Source organism: Girardinichthys multiradiatus, chromosome 3 (assembly GCF_021462225.1).
Source record: "Girardinichthys multiradiatus isolate DD_20200921_A chromosome 3, DD_fGirMul_XY1, whole genome shotgun sequence".
NCBI lineage: Eukaryota > Metazoa > Chordata > Actinopteri > Cyprinodontiformes > Goodeidae > Girardinichthys > Girardinichthys multiradiatus.
In genome coordinates, this window is record NC_061796.1 from 28,447,642 (window position 1) to 28,471,049 (window position 23,408).

The 23,408-nt window shown below is 40.1% G+C and overlaps 1 protein-coding gene across 1 annotated transcript in view; it reads left to right on the forward strand.

The window, feature by feature from the left end:
- The first annotated feature begins 574 nt into the window (after nt 1–574).
- kcnn3 (potassium intermediate/small conductance calcium-activated channel, subfamily N, member 3) overlaps nt 575–23,408 on the forward strand; it is a 115,420-nt gene continuing 92,586 nt past the window's right edge. Inside the window, exons 1-2 of the mRNA XM_047361961.1 lie at nt 575–713; nt 1,329–2,449. Coding sequence (XP_047217917.1) covers nt 1,355–2,449 — 1,095 coding nt within the window. The 5' untranslated portion in view covers nt 575–713; nt 1,329–1,354. The remainder of the gene's footprint in view (nt 714–1,328; nt 2,450–23,408) is intronic.

The window sequence follows — 23,408 nt, forward strand, 5'->3', positions numbered from 1 at the left end:
AAATAATCAGGGTACAATAAATTTAACATCCGTTTGGCGGCCACATCGCGCACAATTCCTGCCACCTGTTTTCAGCGCTCGCTTCCCCGTCCAATGAGGAAGGAGCGGCGGATCTGGAGGCGGAGAGAGGACGCAGAGAAGTTCGAGGAGAGAGTGAGAGACAGAGACGGAGGGACGGGGAGCTGGGGATTGAGTGTTATATTCGCTGTTGTCACATATTTAATCACTGACTTCACTGCTCATCTTTGGATTGTTAAATCACACCCAGGCGAGTTTCCCACTGTCTCTTTCCTCCCTTTTTGTACATTTTGTTGGCGCGCAGCCACAGGTTGGCCGGTTTTAATACAGTCACCGGTGGATTATTCCTCCTCATCATCTTCTCCCTGAACCTGGATGGAAATGGGTACCGTCGATAGATCAGCGATGATCGTTTGGGGAGAAACAATCTGAACATTCAAAGTGAGGAGGAGGGGGAGGCGTCCATTCATTCTGCGAGGAAGCGACGCGCAAATTTTGCCTTTTTCTCTTTGGTGAGGCAAAACCTGTGGAGGGGCTGAAAGGAGACCAAGCGGGGGGACGGGGAGGCGGGGGAGATCAGGGGATGGCTGTGGCAACATGAGAAGGAAAAAAGTGTAGTGGTTCTGTTTTTTAACCAGCCAGTGACTGAACGCACCTAACCTGGGGGGCAAGGATCGTGGGAGAAGAGGTCGGAGGTAGGTACGAGGGAACCGACGCGAGAGTGGTGGGGTGAAGGTATCTGGTTATATCATACCTAAAGTAGGTTATTGCTTTTTAATCAGTCGGTGGCAGCTGATCGCAGCCAACTTGTGGTTAAGAAAGCCTTCGTTGCAGCAACGCTCCTCCTGCAAAGGCAAATTGACAGATGTAAAATTGTTATCCTCAGTCTGTGAGCTTGGTTTCATTTTCATGGAGGTAAAGCCAGGGGATTTTCGCCCCCCCTCCCAACAGTGTAACACAGATGTCATTTTATAGGAAAAATTGCTGGGAGAGCTGTGAGATGTGTGGGAACAAGGGGACACAGGGAATCAGAGGGATGTAGGGATGAGAGGTTGGCTGGCGGGGCAGCTGACTCAAATGTGACTCAAGGAATAACATTTCCTCCAAATTATGACAGCTTCTCTGCACTCTGTTGACTGTTCAACATAAACAGAAAGTCTCCAACATTTGGAGAGTTTCTCCTCATTCGTTTTGACCTCAGTCCATCCCTTTTGTGCTTGTTTGTTCTTCACTACTGTTGCATGAGGAATAAAAGTGGGTAATCACCATCTCTTTGTGTTTCCTTTTCTTCCCTGTGTGTTAAACTGTAGACAGGTGTGTGGCTACAGCTCTGACTATGGAGCCTCCCCCTTCGCTGAGCTTGGCTCTGCTAGGAGGGAGCGAGGATGAGGACCAGCGCTTCCTCCTTCCCCTAGGCAGCATATCCCATCCCTCCACAGCTGGCAACCAGCCAGGATCGAACCACTCCAACCACACAGGTGCTTCGAGTATCGATCACCTGAATGGCAGCACCCCATCACCATCCTCTACCACACCCAACTTGCCTCCAGCATCCCTTCCCAAGTTGCCACTGTGCTCCTCCGGACCCCAGCCTCTGCCCGCGCCCATCCCAAATGCCCTGCACCCAACCAGTACCCCGCTTTCGTCCTGTCTGGGTTCCCAGCACAGCCTGAGTGGAGACAATTCCCCCGTCTACAACGCCCTCTTTTACTCCTCTCATTCGCCCTCCATGGAGCGGGACAGGGACAGAGAGCGTGACAGGGAGAGAGACCGGGGCAGCAAACACAGACAGGCCAGCCCTCTGGTCCATCGCAGAGACAGCAACCCTTTCACGGAGATCGCTATGAGTTCCTGTAAGTACACAGGTGGGGTCATGAAGCCTCTGAGTCGTCTCAGCGCCTCCAGAAGAAACCTCATTGAATCAGACAGCAGCAGCGAAACCAAAGAGGGTGGTGTTTCGGCTGTTGCTGGGGCAACGGCTGCTGGGGGACACGACAGACAGCGAGGTGCCCCTCCCACCTACTCAGAGACACAGTCATCAACTCATCAACCCGCCATCCAGAGTCCCCCAGAGATTGTGATCTCGTCCAAAGAAGACTCGCCGTACCCCAGACGAGGGTATGACACCACTGACTCCACATCCAACCAAATGTCCATCTACCACCAGAACCACGCACTGGTGGAGAGCAGCCGAGGGCAGTCAGAGCGGGGCAGCAGGCAGGGAGGGGTAGGGTCAACTGGCACCGTGGCCAGAGGCAGTACTTCCAAGGCCTCTAAGCGAAAGAACCAAAACATTGGCTATAAGCTGGGGCATCGCAGGGCACTGTTCGAGAAGAGGAAGAGGCTGAGCGACTACGCCCTCATCTTCGGGATGTTTGGCATCGTGGTCATGGTGATTGAGACCGAGCTGTCGTGGGGGGTGTACACTAAGGTGAGCTTGTGAATCTTTCTTAACTGTATCATGTGACCGAAGGAATGTCACAAGATGACGTTATGTCAGCCAGGTTATTGCCAATCAAAATATAAAATTTATATAAAAAGCATGCATTACACATTACAAGATAGCAAGAATTTAGCAGGCAATACCAAAAAGCTTTACTTTGTGAGCGAGAATGATTGGTGTTTTTTGCATCATCTATGTGAGAGAACATGATAGTTCAGAAATTGAAATAATATAAAAATCTGGTAAAAGTAAGTCAAAATCAGCAAAGATTATCTCCTGAGATGATTGATAAATGAATATTAGTTTGTGTCAACAGTTTTGTTTTGAAGTTTTGAACATTTAAGCCAACAGTTGTGAAAAGATTGTCGATGAGCTTCATGCATCAGAAAGTAGACTTTGGACCCAGAATAGTTCATCCAACATTTTCAAAGCTGAATTTTTCTGGTATTTTTATCAAAACTGTGCATATAGTATTGGTTGTGCACTCTAACTAAGTTTTAGACACAGCATCTGTTTTGATTTTTTTTAAAGAAAAACAATTAGCATTTTCACAAATATACATTATAAGCCCTTGGTGGATTGTTTTTACATAACTATATTGTCAAACAGCACTATAAACAAGAAAACCTCCTTATATTTGCTTTCAAAACCTTAATTACAGACTAAAAAGTTAGTCTATCTAATAGAGATGCACTGATCAGAGCTTTGTGTCACTGCTGATACCAATTTTAGCTAATTCCTAATTATCTTTAACAACTATAATTAATAGCATAACCTTTTTTTTTTCAAGCCTTTCTGCTGTAAGAGGTCATTAATTGTTAATGTCAGAGCCAGAGGCGATGTCACACTGTGTGCGCAGAAAAGCAGTCCCTGCAAAACAACTCATTTAAAACAAAGACACATTGATTTTAATTTGACGTTATAATTTTCCTTGAACATTGTTTTACCCACATTTAGTGGGATTAGCATGGTTAGCGTTGTTAAGTATAAACATTAGTCTTCACGGGGCCTTTTCCATCAGCCAGATCCAGTGCTTAACAGGGGCTATTGCTAATCAGTTTTTTGTCTTTCCACTGAGATAAACCCTGGCTCTTGCCCCTAAAATCCAGAGCTATCCCAGCCCTAGTTTGTTGCAGGGCCAAAGCGAAACAATTGCTTTTGTCAGCAGCTTGGGGCTCATAGGGAACAGCAGCCAATCGAAAAATTGTAAGCGGCGTGTTTAAAACTCTGTTTCGTTTCCTCTTGGATCAGTCAAATTTAAAATATGAAAACAGGAAAAACACCATGCTTCCGCAAGAAATAAATGTTGGATTAGCGTCTGAATAACGAAAGCAGACTATTTCTTATCTTCCAGCAGTTTGTTGTGAAATTACCCATATTTTACACTGAATCCATACATCTATTTTCCGACTCAGTCCTTTACCACTGCAGGTCTTCTAATATCTCCAGCTGGTTAATAAATCTTGCTGTAAAAGTGTGTTTAACTTTGATTTTCCAGCTGCTGGGGCAGATGAGAGATCAGCTGATCAGGATGGATAAACATTCACGAGCACCGCTGGTTGTTTTTAAAACAGCGTTAATAAATAAAGGTAGTGATGTTATGTCATCTTTTTGCAGGAATACTAGGAAAAAAATACCATTCATGTGGTTTAATTGTCTCCATGCACATAAAACAGGTGGAGGAAAAACAGGTGGAGGATCAGTTTAATAACATATTGACGTAGCTCTGACTTGGCTCTTGGAAGGTGGAAAAGCCAACCGATTCTCTCAGACAAGCATGTGTGTTCGCTACAGAATGTAGATCCTTGCCTTAACTCTTAGATTTCCAAAAGGTTGCAGAAATGTCCAAATCCAGCATGTTTCGAAACAGAGGTCCAAAGCTCAGTAGGCATAAAACAGAGCAACTTTGCTGTAATACATTCAGTCTTTATGGTGTCTGCTAAAATTCAATTCACTGCTTTGCCAATTAGACAAATTGTTCCCAATTCCTGTGTGTAATAATTGTTTGTGGTAGATGGCTCCTTTTCGTATCTGAAAGAAATCTGGTACAAAAAAAGACCAATATGAAGTGGGCATAACATGAGTAGAACCTGCTGAAGTCTAGTTTTCTGATGCAGCAGCCTGAACGAACAGCCTATTTGCAGAATATGCAGTTTACCTTTAAATACCTCCCAACCTAATATGTGCTTTCGCTGACTTCATTTTTTAAAACTCCAGTATTACTGAAAATAGGTACCTTTTAGTCTTCTTCCTTCAGTAATAACTTCCACAACCAAGGGAGTTGTGGTTTGCAGAACCTTTTAACTATTACGTATGTTGCATTTGAGGAAGGCAGAGTTTCCAGCGGACTGATCATTAGTCAGGGCCGCTCAAGGTGAAACTTGGCTGATTGCAGTCACCAGCTGATTTTCTGGTCCATCTGTGATATTTTCCTTGCTTTGAGCTTTGTTTGTTTTTAATGGTTAAAATTTTCCCCTAGCCTTTTTGGAAACATGATACTAAACTTTTGAAAAGCTTTTTTAATGTGGAATCCAAGCCTAGAAATATTACACTGCACTACTACACCATGGTTGTAGTTGTGTTTACCAAGGTAAATTTGGAGTCTCTTGTGTTAACTCTCTTTGTATTATTGGTAACCTTTAAGGTAATTTTGTCACTTCACTATTTTGTACGTTTGCAGTTTTGGTCAGTTCATACTCAACAAGCAGCTATCTGCCACTGAAGTAAAGTGTATATGACATTTGAGAATTTATATAGTTAGCTGTCTCCTTAATGCACCCAAAATATCCCTAAATACAAAGAGATGTAGTATGATAGAGTTTAGTCAATACAGTTATTTTACAGGTATGAAATGGAAGCCAACATGGGACAAAATGATAATGTCTGATCAAGCATGAATGGGAGTGTAACGATACATCTATCTGACAAGGCTTCTAGCTATATTTTAATAAGAAAGTTAAGTATCCCAAATATTTTGTTTTTACAAATAGAGCAAAGGTTTCTCAAATCTCAAACAGTGTTTTCAAGAACCTAATCAGTGCATAATATTCCAGTTCTTTATTAGCCGACAAGGCCAACAAGAACAGCTTTCCTTCTTACATGAAGACAGGAGCCTCAACATAGATTTAGCCCAAGAATTTGGGAAATATGTGTTTGGTCGATTATTGTTTCATTGTAACAATCCTTCTATGCTTATTTGTATGTTTATTTTCTTTTAAATGGTGCGACCCTTGTAAGGAAATGCATTTGTGGGTTGAGCAGCACAGTTGAGCATCCTCTCTTTTAATGCCAGGCAGCTTATTTTGATGTATTTCGGTGTTGTTTATTGATTTGAATGAATGAAATTGAAAGAAAAATCACATATTTGCTATTTCACAATTTATTCACTTACCGAACAGGGAGCTCAGTAGTGGCATTTCCCTCCTCATGCTGCTCACTTGCTTGGTCAATCACTGTTGTGGAATGCCATTCCATTCAGTCACTCTTGTCCCAACAGCATAATCCCAGAAATATTTAATGGAGTTGAGGTCGGGACTGCAAGAAGGCCATTCCATCCTCTCCATTCCCAAATTCTGGATGAAGTGTCTGATAAACCCAGCAATGTAGGGGCAAGTGTTGTTATCTTCGGAGTATGGTGTTAATTTCCATTCAGTGGAGAAATGGGGTTGCCACTGGTTGCATGGGTGCAACCCACATTCTCAGCTCTACTGCTCAAACCACCTATGCTTGCCACTTACAATTGTGGCACCATTTAAGAGGAATTTAACAAGCTTACCAACATTATAAGATGCATTGTCAAAAAGGCTTTTTACAACCAAGAATAAAATCAACCAAACACAAATCTTCACGTTTCTTGCTACATAGACTGAGGGTGTCTAACTTAAAGCACTCATCTTCATATCTAGGGCCCAGAATATTAGCTTAAACTTAACCTGACCAGATGAAATCAAAAACTGAAGGTAACTGGATAGCGCTTTGCAAGACACACTTTCATGACAGGAAATATCATAGTGTTTTAACTCACCCTAGTGAGCAGCCATATTTACAACTTTGTAGCTTCTTGTAGCTCTTCACTCACTCTGACCTGCTCTATACACACATGTTGTTAGAGGAGCGTTGTGCACTGTGATGTCCAAGTTGCTGCATCCGAGTGATGTAATGCAACGACGCAAAGGGCATGCAGGGCAGATTATCAGTAGGAGGCCAGGATCTCATTTCTGTGTAATGGCCAGTGTAATAACCTAAACTGGCCCCTGGCTGTTTTTGTGTGTATATCTTTGGTGTGTAAGTGTGTTACTGAGCCTCCGGGCATCTGGTGGTCACCTCCTTCGTATTCCTGTCCTCATCCCATCCTTCTTTTTTGGTCTGACACATCACAGGAGGTTGGTTCTCTTTATCTAATGAGGGGGAAACATTACTTCCACAGCTTGTCACAGAAGGATCATTGATCATGTGAAAGTCGGTGGCATCATGTGTCCCCTCAGATTTACAGGTAGCCGTTTGGACACTAGGCATGCCTCCCATCCCTCTCTCCATGTGTGTTGCCTCCAGTTTATCATGCTGGTAACTCTGGGATGGAATCTACCCGTTCTGTGCTTCCATCTTTACCTCTGTTCTTCCCCTCATTACTGTCTAAAAATCACTGTTTTAGAAGCAGTGTCTTCCCATTAATGAAAATGCATTTGTCTGAATTTCTCTTTCAGTCCCTCTTTGTCTTTTTCTCCTCGCCTCTCGTCAGCCCGTCGTCCATCTCGGAGGAGATGGCCGGCAATTTCACGTCCTCTTCCTCCATCTGTCCTCTCTTTTTTATTTTGAAATCCCTGCCTGTCTTTTTATCTGGGCTTCCTTTTATTCCCGTCTTTCTTTCATTATTATTACTTTTTTTCCCTTCTTCTACGCTTCACTCCCTCTTCTTCTCTGCTCTCGCAGTGGGCGTCAAACCGGGGGAGTGTGATCGGAAGAGAGAAGCGGCTGAGTGAGAATGAAAGTCTGTATAAGGATAGACGAAAGGAAAGGCGATAATGAAAAGCCTGATTTAGGTTCTTAAGCTACAATCAATGCGACGCATCTTAAACTGGCAGTGTTGTCTATCAAAACAAATGAATGGAGATCCCGTGTGTTTCAGCAGGGTTTTTCTGGCTCCATCACCTTAATGAATAATCTATAATCACTTTTGCTAGGAGTAGGGTGTAAGGAAAGCGGGATAAAAAGAAAACTCAAACTTTTCAGGAAAGCTTTTTCAGCTAAATGTGCTCCGGCAATTATTTTTAAGCGCGGCTTTGATTTGGTTTCAGTCCAATAGATACCGGAGGACCGTCGAACAGCTCAAACACTTACTTAGATAATTGAGGTGGACAGAGGCCCACTGGTTGTTGTGGTGAAAAATGGATGACGATCATGGGGATAAAAGCGAGATGGAAAAGAGAGACGAATGGGAAGGGAGCCCAGAGAAAGGTAGAGAGACGTCCGTTTAGCTGTAGTTTAAACCTGTCTGAGGGTGGAAGCTTTGAATGATTTCGTATATTGATTTCTGAAAATAACTCACCCACGCATGGACTGTCCACCCTCAAATACATGAACTCACAATGTTTGCTGTTTTTTTTTTTTTTTATTTGGACAACATTTTGTGTTTTGTTTATTTATTGACATGGTGTGGAAAAATCCAGTCTCCAAAGACCGGTTTAATTGCAAAATCCTTCAGGTACATCTAGGTAAACTTGAAATTTCAGTACTCAATTAAAAGAGAAATTTATATATTCCACAGGTTTATTATTCACAAGAGTGATATGTTTAAATTTTTCAATATTTTAAAATATTGCCCATGTACTGTACAGTATATGAACTTCCTCAGGCGTTCAGGAAGCCCAGGTTGCTTTAAAGCAATTCAGTTCAACTCAATTCAGTTTATTTATATAGCACCAATTCACAATACATGTTGTCTCAAGGCACTTCACAACAGTCAGGTACATACATTCCAATTAATCCTAATCATTGAACAGTGCAGTCGGAGTTAGCTTTTTATTCAAATTGGATAAAAAGTTTTTCTCTCTGAGGAAACCCAGCAGATTGCATCCAGTCAGTGATTTGCAGCATTCCCTCCTCCTGGATGAGCATGTAGAGACAGTGGACAGTCACTGGCGTTGACTTTGCAGCAATCCCTCATACTGAGCATGCATGTAGCGACAGCGGAGAGGAAAAACTCCCTTTTAACAGGAAGAAACCTCCAGCAGAACCAGGCTCAGTGTGAGCGGCCATCTGCCACGACCAACTGGGGGTTTGAGAGAACAGAGCAGAGACACAAAGAATACAGAAGCACTGATCCAGGAGTACTTTGTATGGGAAGGAAAAGTAAATGTTAATGGATGTAGCTCCTTTAGTTGTTTCACTTAGAAAGAAAGAACAGATAAACTCTGAGCCAGTTTTCAAGGTCAGAGTCTGAAAGAGAGCACATATAATTAGTCACAGTAAAAGCTCAGTCAATTGCTATGTCTAGGGGAGAGAAAGGGTTAAACACTGAAAGACAGGTCCATGTGGATCATCGGTAGAGGGTGAGCATTAGGTTGTTGCCAGCAGAAGCTTGGACGATGCCCCTCTCCAGAAAGGTGTCACAGGTAGACACAGAGTCAGACCAGGTATAGCTTCTAGGAAGAGAAAAGAGAGAACATAAAGTTAAAAGCTGAAATAACAGCAAATAATGCAAAATTGGAGAGTAGTATGAGAATGTAGTGAAGAGGGTGAAAGTGGTCATTATGTCCTCCAGCAGCCTAAGCCTGTAGCAGCATAACAACAGAGATAGCTCAGGATAACCTAAGCCACTCTAACTATAAGCTTTATCAGAATGGAAAGTTTTAAGCCTAGCCTTAAAAGTAGACAGGGTGTCTGCCTCACGGACTGAAACTGGGAGCTGGTTCCACAGGAGAGGACCCTGAGAACTAAAGGATCTGCCTCCCATTCTACTTCTAGAGACTCTAGGAACCACCAGTAAACCTGCAGTCTGAGAACGAAGTGCTCTGTTAGGAACATATGGAACAATCAGATCTCTGATGTATGATGGAGCTAGATCATTAAGGGCTTTATATGTGAGGAGGAGAATTTTAAATTCTATTCTGGATTTAACAGGGAGCCAATGAAGGGAAGCTAAAATAGGAGAAATATGATCTCTCTTTTTAATTTTCATCAGAACTCTTGCTGCAGCATTTTGAATCAGCTGAAGGCTTTTAACTGCATTTTGTGGACATCCTGATAGTAACAAATTACAATAGTCCAGCCTTGAAGTAACAAATGCATGGACTAGTTTTTCAGCATCACTCCTTGACAGGATATTTCCAATTTTGGCAATGTTCCGGATATGAAAGAAGGAAATCCTAGAAACCTGTTTTATATGGGATTTAAATGACATGTCCTGGTCAAAAATAACACCAAGGTTTTTTACTTTATTATCGGAGGTCAATTTAATGCCATCCAGGTTAAGTGATTGACTAAGCAGTTTCTTTTTTAAAGACTCGGGTCCAAAGACGACAACTTCTGTCTTGTCTGAATTTAGAAGCAGAAAATTTAAAGTCATCCAAGTTTTTATGTCTTCAAGACATGCTTGTAGTCTATCTAACTGGTTGGGCTCATCAGGATTTATGGATAAATAAAGCTGAGTATCATCAGCGTAACAGTGAAAATTTATCCTATGCTCCCTGATAATTTTAACTATTGGAAGCATATATATAGTAAAGAGAATTGGCCCAAGTACTGAACCCTGTGGTACTCCACAATTAACCCTGGAGTTTAAAGATGATTTATTATTTACATGATCAAACTGGAGTCTGGAGGACAAATACGATTTAAACCAGTCTAGCGCTGTTCCCCTGATCCCTACAGCATATTCCAGCCTTTCTAAGGGAATATTGTGATCGACTGTATCAAATGCAGCACTGAGATCTAACAGAACCAGTACAGACACAAGTCCATTATCTGAGGCCATAAGAATATCATTAGTGACTTTCAGCAGAGCTGTTTCAGTGCTATGATGAGCTCGGAAGCCTGACTGAAACTCTTCAAACAGGTCATTGCTGTGTAAATGCTCACACATTTGATTAGCAACTATTTTCTCAAGAATTTTAGATAAGAATGGAAGATTGGATATAGGTCTGTAATTTATTAAGTCATCTCGATCAAGCGAAGGTTTCTTAAGCAAACGTTTAATTACAGCTACCTTAAAAGCTTGTGGTACATATCCATTTACTAAGGATAAATTAATCACATCTATAATGGGGCTGGTAATCAGAGGGAACACTTCTTTAAATAATTTGGTTGGGATAGGGTCTAACATACAAGTTGTAGGTTTAGATGAAGCTAATATTTCTGATAACTCAGGAAGCTCCACACAGTCCAAACACAGATCAAGTTCTACAGTTACTTCCAATGTTGTCTCACTTGCTGAGGATGAAGGAATCATCTTCGGGAGTATGTCAAAGATTTTCTTTTTAATAGAATCAATTTTATTTTGGAAGAATCCCATAAAGTCATGACTGCTAAGAGCTAAGGGAATGGATGGCTCAACAGAGCTATGACTCTGTGTAAGTTTAGCAACTGTACTAAAGAGAAACCTAGGATTATTCTTGTTCTCTTCTATTAATGATGAGAAATAAGCTGTTCTAGCTTGGTGAAGTGTCTTTTTATACAACAGTAGGCTATTTTTCCAGATTAAGTAGGAATCCTCTAGGTGTGTAGAGCGCCATTTTCTCTCCAATTTTCTAACATTGTGCTTTAAAGTACGTAGCTCTGAATTAAACCAGAGAGCTAGCCTCCTATGAATAATTACCTTCTTTTTCAAGGGGGCTGCATTGTCTAATGCATCACGCAATGATGAAGTAACACTATCAACAAGAGAATCATTTTGTGAAGGGGCAGAAACAAAATTATTGCCCTCCACTGTGTTTGTCTGTGATAATGAGGAAATCGAAAGTGGAACAGATTCTTTAAAGGTTGTTACAGCATTGTCTGATAATGATCTACTATAATGAAATGTTCTTTCAGGTGTGGAGTACTCTGTTAAATCAAACTCAAAGGTTATAAAAAATGGTCAGACAGGACAGGGTTATGAGAAAATATTGTTATGTCTTTACACTCAATGCCATATGTCAGCACAAGGTCCAGAGAATGAAGACGAAGGTGGGTAGGTTTGTTAATATTTTGAGCAAAGCCAATTGAGTCTAAGATAGCATTAAACGCTATACTTAGGCTATCACTTTCAGTGTCAACATGAATGTTAAAATCACCCACTATTATAACCTTATCTGTATTTAACACTAAATCAGATAATAAGTCTGAAAACTGATCTAAAAATTGAGAGTAAGGGCCTGGTGGACGGTACAAAACAACAAACAGAAGTGGTTTTAGTGCATTGCAATTTGGATGAGGAAAACTAAGGATTAAATATTCAAAAGAGTTGTAGTTATTGATCGGTCTGGGACTAATCAATAAATCGGACTGAAAGATGGCCGCCACTCCTCCTCCCCGCCCAGCACCCCGAGGTATGTGAAAATTCAAATAATTAGTAGGAGTTGATTCATTTATAGTAACAAAATCCTCTTGCTACAGCCAGGTTTCTGTGAGACAAAATAAATCAATCTGATTGTCAAAAATCAGGTCACTAACTAGCAAAGTCTTTGAAGAGAGAGATCTTATGTTCAGTAAGCCACGTTTAATTGTTTTATTTTTCTTTTTAGTCTGAGTTGTGTTTATTTTTATTAGAGTTTCCTCATTTCCTCGTTTTAGATAGTTTTTTAATCTATTCAATTTTTGCCGTGGGCGAAAATGCAGCAGTAGGTAACCTTTGTGAGATGCAAAGGTCCTGCTGGAAAATGAAAATGACCTGCTAGCAGAGGGAAGCATGAGGTGTTTTCTTGATAGACACTTTCACTGGACCTCTTAAGATCTTTTTGTGCTGAACTTTTTCCTTCCACTTAATTTTCTGTTACAACACTCAGTGAAGATCCAGGGTCTTTGCAATGATGTTTTGTAGCTTACCCTTCTGACCCAAATTGTCGACGACTGTCTGCCCATGATTGCGTTAGCCTTAATTAATATTTGTGGAAATAAATACTTAAAAGATACCACTGTAATGGAACTATATTATGTATGAGATTCACTTTTTTGTTTAAATTATTGAAATTAATCAACTTTTAGATGTTTTTCAGATGTACTAAGACGCACCTGTATATACAGCATAGTGTAATGGCAGTGGTTCCTGTACAGTCTACTGCCAGTGTGTACATATGTCTCAGAGTTCCCTTCAGAAGGTACAGTTGCTCGATTTTGCTCCCAAAAATAGAAATGAAGAATAAGACTGGAACCAAGTGGGGTGGGCTGGATTTCGCAGAGCGAATATTTGGATGGTTGAAGTGAGAGAGGTTAACTTTGGAGGACACAATGTTTGCAACTGTGAATGTGACGAGCGAGTTTATAAACAGCTTTTAAACGCTATCAGGACATTCTGAATCCGCAACGTTCCGCTCTTTGCTTTGTGGTTTCATTATCTTTCTGTCCTTTTTGGTTAAGTTCAATTCAGAGTCATGAGATAAGTACGATGAGTTCTGGTCGCAGGTTAAAAAACTGTTCTCATGTATGGCAGGCAGCATGAATAATTGAACTTGCTGTCAGGCAAAATGGTGACTTTTCTCTTACAAAGGCTGAAAGATGAAAGAGCAGCACAGAGCCTTTTATATTCTTCCTAGTCTGATCTGCACTGTACATGTTAACGGTTCCAGGCACTTTTAGGTTTGCATTTCCTGTTAGCTCTTCTGCACATTTTTGTTGTCATTTAACAACACAATGAGGACATTTCCTCATATGATGCATTCATTATTGATTTTGGATCTCGCACTCTTGGGAGCTTAGCATGTAGCCTGCCGGTGTCAGTTCAGCAGACGCGCTCCACGCCACGTTTCAGGCCTGCAATGCAACACGGCTATTCTGAGAGAACGCACAGCTGTTGTCAACCACACCTGTCACACCATCAGCGCACTCGCTTTGCACATGTGTTGTGCACGCAGACGGGCTAACAAGTGGGAGTATGAGCTGTACTTGATGTTTCTCAGCACATTTATCAGAGACTGTGTTTCATCGGGTACTTGATGTTTTTGTGAAGAAGAATTTCAGGACTTTTTTCAAGAGCAAGTTTCAAGGGCAAGTTTAAAGTCTCATTAGCGTAACATGATATGCAAACAGCTGTTATGAAGCAGAATATGTTTCACTCAAAAAGACTGATTGTCTATTTTTGCTTCTGAAGAAGAATGGGAAGCCAACAGCAACTGACATGAATGAATAATTACATCACGCCAGGCTAAAACACATTTTCTTCTATATGACCAAGCCAAGTAAGCATTAAATTATTGTTCACCCTGAGAAGAAAACAAAAAATCAATGTAATGATGATTTATATACCTGCAGAAACTTATTTCCCTCTAAAGTGTGTTTTTCTTTTGCTGAATGGCTACCTTTAAGTGCATGTTGTTAATTAATTTATAGTGTGATAAAATGCTGTGTTTTTTGACACTAAAAGAAAAAAACGCCAGCATTTAATTCAAACGAAAAATGGCTGTGATGATGTTCAGGAACCTAACCTCAACTACTAAACAGTGTGACAGTGCAATTGTCTGAAATAATGTCCATAATATCGTCTGCTTTCATAACCTGACTGATCCTGTCTCCTCTCAGTGATAACACCAAGTAATGTTTAATATTTAATGTAGCTACTGCATTCTGATATGTTTCTAAATGCTCACAACTTCCACTCTCTCATTGGAGACACTCATAGCTAAAATATTTAGTGCAAATTGAGGAAAGACCTCTTATAAAACGGATACAGGAGCTGCTGCAAGCAACGAGCACGTCACAGCTGCATTTACCTGAGTTCAATTCACTAGTAAGGACCATGCCATAACAATGGGAGTTCACTGGTTTAATAAAAGAGGAGGGAGGATGAGGCAATAGATGGATCAAAAGCTTGAGCTTTATCTGGGGAGTCTTCTGATTGTTGGTGAAAAAGAAAAGTGGTGGTAAACAGGGATGAGCAAAATGAGTGGGATGAAAAGTTGTTTTAAAGATTGATGAGGAGGATGGATAGAATCAAATTGGGATTGTAAAAATGGGTGAGGAGGAATAGAGGGATGGACAGCGGTCGTAAAGGCAGATAATGAGGAAGAGGGCATAAGGAGGAGTTGCGAAGAGATGAGAAGGGTGTAAGGGAGGAAGAATGGGATGAGGAGCAAGAGAGGTATGAAGGGGGTTATACAGAGCGATATGAATCAGATAAAAAAGGTTAATCAAAGAGGGATGAAGAAAATGAAAAGATTGAAGAGGAGATGTATGGATGGATGAGTGGCATGGAAAGGGAGTTTTAAAAAAGGACGAGGAGAAAAAGTGTGTTGAAATGTGGTCATATAGAGAGATGAGTCGGTTGAAATGGGATCAGTGAGGAATGAGGAAGACTCTTGAAACTAAGAAGTGTCACAAAGATGGATAAGGAGATAAAATGGGAAGAAAATGGGTCATAAAGAGGGATGAAGAGGATGAGAAGGTTGAAGAGGGGACATAAGGATGGATGAGGAGGGTACGTGGCACAAAAAATTGCTGTAAAGATTGAGGATGAGGAGAGAGAGGGTGATAAAAAGGGATGAGGAAAGTTTGATGGTGAGAGGAATGAGGAGAATGAGTGGAATAAAATGGGGTCATCCAGAGGTATCAGGAGGAAGATGAAAATAGACCTAAAGAGGGGTGAGGAGGATGTGTGGGTAGAAAGGAATTGTAATAAGAAATTTCGAAGACTAGTGAAATTAAGTTGGGATGCTAAAAGGGAGGAGGATGTCAGATGGAATGAAAACGGGCCATGAAGAGGGACAAGGCCAACGCATTGATAAGAAGAGCCTTGAAAGACAGAAGAGGAGGATTAATTGAATGAAACATTGTCCTAAAGAGAAACTAGGAGGATGACTGGGTTAAAACCTGATCTTAAAAAGAGGATGAGGAGAAAGAAAAGACACATTAACCAAATATAGCATAAAGTTTTAATCTTAATGTCTCTGGCACTGAGCTTTTAGCTCTGGTAATGTTCCACGCAGTGGCGCCGTAAATATTGTATGCAGTAAATATTGTGCTAGTACTATTATTGAACTACAGGAAGCAAGACAGTTGCAAGCATTTAAAGTTAGTTATGCAAAGCTTTTGATGGGTCAGATCCTAGAGATCTGGTGACAGCAGCTGCACAGGGAGGGGCCCAATTTGATTTTTACGTCATGGGGTCCAAAATTCCTGACTAGAGTGAGGGGCGTCCTACTCCAGTCCTCAATGGCTGGTCTCCTGCATGTTTTAAAAGTGTCTGTGCTTCAACACAGCAGATTCCCTAGCATGTCATCCAGCTCTGCAGGAGTCTGCTAATGGCCCATTTATTTGATTCAGATGTGTTGAAGAAGGGAAACATCTAAAGCATACAGGACACTGGTGCCTGAGCACTGACCCTACACACTACATGGTTCTACATTAAAACGGCTAGTTTTACTGGTGTTATTAATGTTTTCTTCTGTGTTTCTGAGTTGGATCTTATTTGATAAAAACAGTTTGACTAAAAAACGTCATCCCGTCTGGAATTAGTTGGAAAATGACACCAAAACATGGTACAGTTGTCTAATTCATTTACTCCAGTGCTCTTCCTCATTCTCCCTTTCTTCCCTCTCCTTCTTCATGTCACTTAATGTGAGTGTTTATGTTCCCCTGGTATTTCTTAAATATGTCTCCATTTCCCCAAGGGGGTCATTGCCATCTCAGTTGGCTTACAACATCCCATCCACATGCCCCTCCTCTGCTGGTACGCAGTCCCTCCCTCACCGTCTTCGCTCTTCTATCTGTGACATTTTTGGCAGGCATTTACTGGTGGACCTCTTTGGACCTTTCTCTGCTTGACCACTTACAGAGGCCGTGTGCTGCTTTCAGGCGGGACATGATGATGATGATCAGGGAATTGAACTGCCATCATAGTCTTTAAGGGGGCTATCAGCCATCTCAGCACTTCTCTGTCCTCTTACCTCTCCTCCATTTCCACTCCCCTTCTCGCATGCTTCTAAGGGACTCTCGATCCCTTAAGTCTCACCACCAGCAGGTATAAATATCGCCACACATGGGTGTGCTAGAACTTGCATCATCCGGCGGTAACATAAACACTCATGTCACAGTGTGTGTACCATCTCCTGTGTGAAATGTGTTTGTCTTCGCGTCATTTTGTATTCAGCTCTGTCAGAAGTAAAACCCATGGATGCACCTGCTGATGTGTGAGTGCTCATGTCTCTCTTCGTCTGGATTTAATTGAGTGTGTGTAACTGTAATAGCTTATTCAAAAGTGAAGTCAAGTGTGTGTGTGTGCATGTGTGTGTGTGTGTGTGTGTGTGTGTGTGTGTGTGTGTGTGTGTGTGTGAGAGTGTGTGCATGCATTTATCTTGGTAAGGTGCAGTTGCTTTTCTGCCTACTGCCTATTTCCCTGGAGACTGATTGCAAGAAGGCATCACTCTGACAGGAGAGAATCCCTTGGCTAAGTCATTAGCATGCATGCACATGGTCGTTGATGTTCATTATAAACATGTGTAACGTGTGACATATCTCCACCAGAGTAATGTGTTGTAAGCAACATGCACAGTGCCTGGCCTTTGCATTTGTGTCAGTACTGTGGGGGAACGGTTGGGGAAAACCCATCAGATACTACCTGTTTTTGTGTATGGACGTGTATATATGTATGCGTGGTTGTGTCTGTGTGGGCGGATGCGTGGCTGCCTTCCAGCCGAACTAAAGAAGCTGAAAAAGCTCATTTTCTCTGCACGCTGTCCACCAACTCAGTGATCAATGTACGCTAATCGCACACTTATACACAGCTGAACTAAAAAAACAAAAACACATGATTACAAAAAAAATGCACATGCTTGGGAACATGCCACAGTGTTTTTAAAAGTTGAGTTGGAACATAAAAATATTTTCATAGCATCAAGATTAAAGATCAAATTGAAGAACAACATTTTAAAAGGGCATAACAGAATTTGTTTATGTTATTTTAAACGTTTACTATATGTTAATTTGAATGTTGGCGGCTGAAGGGTCATTGGAAAAAGATTGGACAAATATTTAAGCAATAACTCGTCCATCCTTCCATCCATCCATCTAACCTACAGTCTGTGGTTTTTACATGTTTCATATTTGAAGCCAGACCACTTTATAAATATCGGCAAAAATGTTACAGTAAACTTTATTTATTCTTTAAAATGGGTTCAAAAAGTTAAGAACTTCAGATATTTAAGTCTAGAAAAATATTATTTTTGATGTGAAAATTGTGCAGGATTCAATGTCATTTTAAATAATCTGAATTTGAAGTCTAATACTTAAAAAGCACAGGGTTGAAAACCTGCATTGAATAGCTTTGATCTTTACATCCTCTGGTCTTATTGCATTTTGGTAAAAAAAAAAAACACCACTGGTGGAAATACATGCATAGGCTCAAATATTACCGTTGCCCAATGCATCCACTAATGCCAAGCAAGATCCTAATGTGCAAGAAATCCAGACATGTCTTCCCATTTTTTGCCTTCTGTCTTGTTCAAGATTGTTTTAGATTGCTCCAATAAATCACATTTGGAATTCTACAGTCTCTTTTGGCCAGAAGAAAAAGCCACAATATTAATGATAATGATAATAATGATGTCATGAGGGCACTGAACATCTATGTAGGTATCATTAATACTGAATGAGGTTTTGATACAAAATATGTGTCTGAGAGCCTAAATCAAAAACTGGGGAAACATTTTGCTTTTAAAGCTACAGCATGTGTTGATGAAAGAGATGAGGTAAGATTGAAGGTGATGCAACACAGCGGTCATTCTTCTGTCCCAACTCTTGCTTCTGTCGGGATCAAGCACATTGTATTCCATCTTTGAAAAGAACAAAAAATGTCTTGTGTTTGGTATCTTGCCTTGTCAATATAGTAAAGATTTTTGTAGAAGGCTCTTTTTGTTCATCCTCTAACTGCTTATTAATATGCATGTCCACAGTCGCTCCACAAACCAAACAAGAAAATATGTTTTCATCCAGAGCAGAACCTCGTTTTTTTACCAAGTCCTGTTTTCACAAGTTATACAATCATTCAATAAGTTAGAACATGTGTTCCGATGAGACTCGTTTGTCACATTAAAAGTAACATTGAAAAAAATATTTAAGCAGGTATCAAACATACTTTTCATTAACCCCACATTTTTGTATCAAAAATGTTTTTTATTGGTCTGATTGGTTCCATTGTAATCCTAAATGTTGTGTATTCATTAGCTGTAAGCAGGAAAATCATCTTAATTAACACAAAGGCTTGAAAACATCAATTTGTGTGCCATTAATGTATATAATGTGTGTCACTTTACTGTTACTTTTATAAACTAATTTTTCAATAGTTTTCTAATTTATTGAATATGACTTTATTTTAGGTTTTCACTTGAAATTTTTTAAATTAAAACCTTTAGTAACCACAGTTGCAGGTTAAGGATAAAATAATATTTGCAAGGTTACTAAGCTAAGTAATTGGCCTTTTTAATGGGAGTTGAACAAGGTGTATGTTTAACTTGTTGACTTTCTGCAAATAGGATAAATTCAACCAATGGCAATGGCTGATATTTATCTGGTTTGTTATATTTAGCCTTGAAATTAGTAGGATTTTATGACATTTTCTTTAACAGGTCCATTTAAATACTGACTCTTTTCACACAAAACAATTTACTGAAATCGGATTAAGTATCTTTCGTTTTTTGTAAAAAAGCTGTAGGAAATCTTGCAGCTGTTTGTCTCAAAGTAGGACCCAGGCAGTTCAGATAATTGCGTCCGTTTTGGATTCACCGAAACGCCATAAGATGGTCCCACAATGTTACATTTTTGAATGCGTTAATATTTTTTTCTCTACACATTTCATTTACACATAATGTAGAAAAGAGCCTCCGAACACAGCTTTTCACTTCTTTGCTGACGACACTTTGATTTATTGTTTAGCTCCTACTGATTTACTGCTTTTAAACATCGCCCTCATGGTTTTGCCAGAATAAAAGAACAGATATGTCACTTCAAGTTTTTTAGACGTATCAATCAGTTGCGTCTTTTTAGTTTTATCTTTTTATCACACATATTTTGGAAATATCTTAAAACGATTCTTTCAGATAAGGAATCTGGACAAGGCTATCTGTACCCACATGCACCAAGCTGCAATCATCAGAACTGCTGATGTTAACTGACTCGTACTGTCTTCACTTAATCTGTATGCAACCAGAAAAGTTAAAACTGCAATTTACAAGATTAGCGGGAGTAGTGGTCCATTATCTTGATGAACAACATCTAATCAGTTTCATCCTGAATTCACCACAGACACATCATATGTTAGACATAACATTAGCAATGATTTTGCTGCATTCATATCTCCCATCGTGAGAGTATGATTATGAGTCTCCGATATCAGGACTTTTAGGTGAAAAGAAGTGAAATCAAGCCTTTTTTCATTCATTTTATAAAAGACACTTTTCCCTTTTTTTCTGCTGGTTGTCTAGAATCCTAACCGAGATTCAGATCTCTTTACAAATGGTAAATATGTATAGAATGTTGCAAAATAAATCTGTATTAAAATTTATTATTTATTATTTTTTTTATTTTATTACATATACTGATTATGGGAAAAATCCTACAATAAGAAAGAAATATTTTAGTTGTTGTCCCAAAATCCCTGATGTTACCATTCTTGACATCAATAAAAGTAATAAAACATAAAATACCTAAATAACATGAGAATTTTTATTATTTATACTTTTCTTTTTTTAAGTTGATCAGACATTTTAGAAACTTTAAATCAGTAATTGATGACTTTGTGTGCCCCTTTGGGTGTAAATGGGACATGACACAGAGGCCCATTTTTCTTAGCCACTCTTCAAAATGAAAATCAGCCCAAACTTGCCTAAACCTGCATTTCTCTGCAGTCAGAGCATTGATTAAAAACTGAAAAAAACCAGAACTGTGACAACAAGACTTCCCAGGATTTATATATGTTGAAGATTACATGCTATTTATTATATGAATAAACTGTGCAGTTAGCCCCAAATTATTCATATCCTTGGCAGATTTAGGTTTAAGGTAATCTTTTTTTAATTTCTTAACAAGTTTCTTCTGTCAGAAGGTGATAATGATGTTTTGTAGTTGTCCCAGCCAGAGTCCCAAGCTAGAGATAAGGGTGATGGCAAGGAGGCCACCCAACCTCAAAGACTTGGTGCTCATCACCAAAGATAAATTGTCTCAATATCAATGGAAACATGCAAAAAAGTTAGTCAGCAATTAGAAAAAAATGTTTGAAATGTATAAATTATACATAGTTTTATTATCTTGGTTGACTAAAAATAATCTTAACATCTAAATCTGCCATCACAGTTTTTTTTTTCAAAAATGAATACTCAATTTTCATCACAAAGGGTTTAAGTTTTTTTGAGCTTTTTCAGTTAAATGACATTTCATTGACAGTTTTATTGACAAAAGGAAATAAATCATGAGTATATTTTAGCTCTAGAGACCCAGGGTACAGCATCTCAGTACAACTGGGTCAATGCACCATATTCTGTCAGGTAGTGAACAAACCAGGTCAACCGACGCAGTACACAGAACATCGGAAATTTATGCAATATCATTAATAACCAACTATGAATGCATGTTGCTTTATGAGAAAGGAGGCACTATATTTTATGGTTATGACTGCGTTCACAGCTTTGATTCTTGGTTTTTCAGTTTTTATCAAAGTGTCAGACAGCATTGTGGTTGTACAACTGAGTAATAACCGGCAGAAGCAGCCTTATTTGGCCAATCAGTATGGATGTCGAGGCAGCGTGAGGATGTGGTGGTTACCTTGCCTCTCAGCGAGTACCTCTTGGCTTAGGCCTGGCAGCCAGCTGGGGCCATTCTTCCTTTCTCTGTGGGGTTTGCATGTGCTCCTTAGTCCTGCGTGGGTTTTCTCCAGGTGCATGATTTACCTCCAACATCCCAGAGACATGCATGTTGGATTGACTGGTGTGTCTAAATTGGCTGTAAGCAGATGTAAGCATGCACAGCTGTCTGATATTTGTTAGTCATGTCAGAACCTGGCCTATTTAGGCTTTTACCCTTGCCTCTCATGCAGCCTCACATACATAACTACTCAGTATTTCTCCTGACGTCCAGGTTTTTACAATGAGAGCAAGCTACCATAAAGCAGCTTTTACACTGTGACCATGTGAGAAATGGGTTTTAAAATAGCTCCACCAGGAACGTGAGATGAAATAAAGTAATTAGACTTGGTAATATACTGTCACAAGGTATACATTTGAAGAAGTAAGCATGTCATGGAAAGCTCCCTTGAAATTTCTTGGCATTAAATCACCTGTGAAACCACAACCTGTCATCAATTAGTGGATTTTGGAGGCGCTGGTAGATGACAAGCTTTTGAACTTCACACAGCAGAACAGCTGGTTCTCTGCTGGTTTTATGCTACCCTAATCCCCAGTTCTCTCAGCAAGACCACAAAAGAATGCATTTTAAATGGTATATAACATTAACTGGGTAGAGAAATGTGACAGTTTCACTTTCTACTGTCTGTGCCATCACATTTAGAAAAAACAAAAACAGATCAGGAATTCACAAACATGGAAGGAACGTAATCAGGTTCAATGGTCCGTAAAACCTGGGACTTTCAACAGTTAATTCAGTTTCAGTTCAGTTTATTTGTATAGAGCAAATTCAAAACAAATATCACCTCAAGGTACAAAAAAGTCAATTTAATCCAATTCAATCATACAGACAGATTCAAAGTCAATTCACATCTACATTTATTTACTCTGCTCAACCAGAAAATTTGCAACAGCCCCTTGCAATTTTGTTACAGCTTTACCTTGTCTGTTTTATACCTATAAACTTTTCACGTTTTTTTTTCACTTTACAAGCACAAACCTTACTGGGGTTTTTACGTGATAGCTCAACATACTGGTGAATAATGGTGAAGATTCAAAAATCTTTGTTTAAAAAAAATTCTGAGAAATATGATGTGGATACATAAACCGCTCCATTACTCTGATGCTCCTAAATAACACCTTGTGAATCAAGGGTCTGAAGTAAATAAAGTCAACCTGTGTGTAATTTATTTCCGGCTGTTCTGTGAAGGCCTCAGTGGATTGTTACAGAAAGTGGATAAACATCATCATGAAGACCAAGTACGTATCCCAAACATCTCATGGCGCACTCTGATGATCCGTTTGGAAAGAGCACAGCATGACCACAAATCTACCAAGACATGGTTGTCCACCTAAAGTGACAGCATTAATCAGAGAAGCAGCCAAGAGACACATGGTAACTCTGGAGGAGCAGCAGAAATCCACAGCTTAGAAGGGGGAATTTGTTAACAGGACACCTTTTAGTTGACTAGTAATTAGAGAGAAAAGTTTTACAACTAATACATCAGGTGGAGGGCTGCATGGTGGTGCAGTTGGTAGCACTGTTGCCTTGCAGCAAGAAGGTCCTGGGTTCAATTCCTGGCCAGGGATCTTTCTGCATGGAGTTTGCATGTTCTCCCCGTGCATGTGTGGGTTCTCACCGGGTACTCTGGCTTCCTCCCACAGTCCAAAGACATGCCTGTTAGGTCAATTGGTCACTCTAAAATTGCCCTTAGGTGTATGAATGAGTGTGTGCTTAGTTGTTTGTGTGTTGCCCTGCGATAGACTGGCGACCTGTCCAAGGTGTACCCCGCCTCCCGCCCCTAGACTGCTGGAGATAGGCACCAGCTCCCCTGCAACCCACTATGGAATAAGCGGTAGAAAATGACTGACTGACTGACATCAGGTGGAAAAAAGTTTTATGGATACCACAATTTTAATTTTCTTTATAA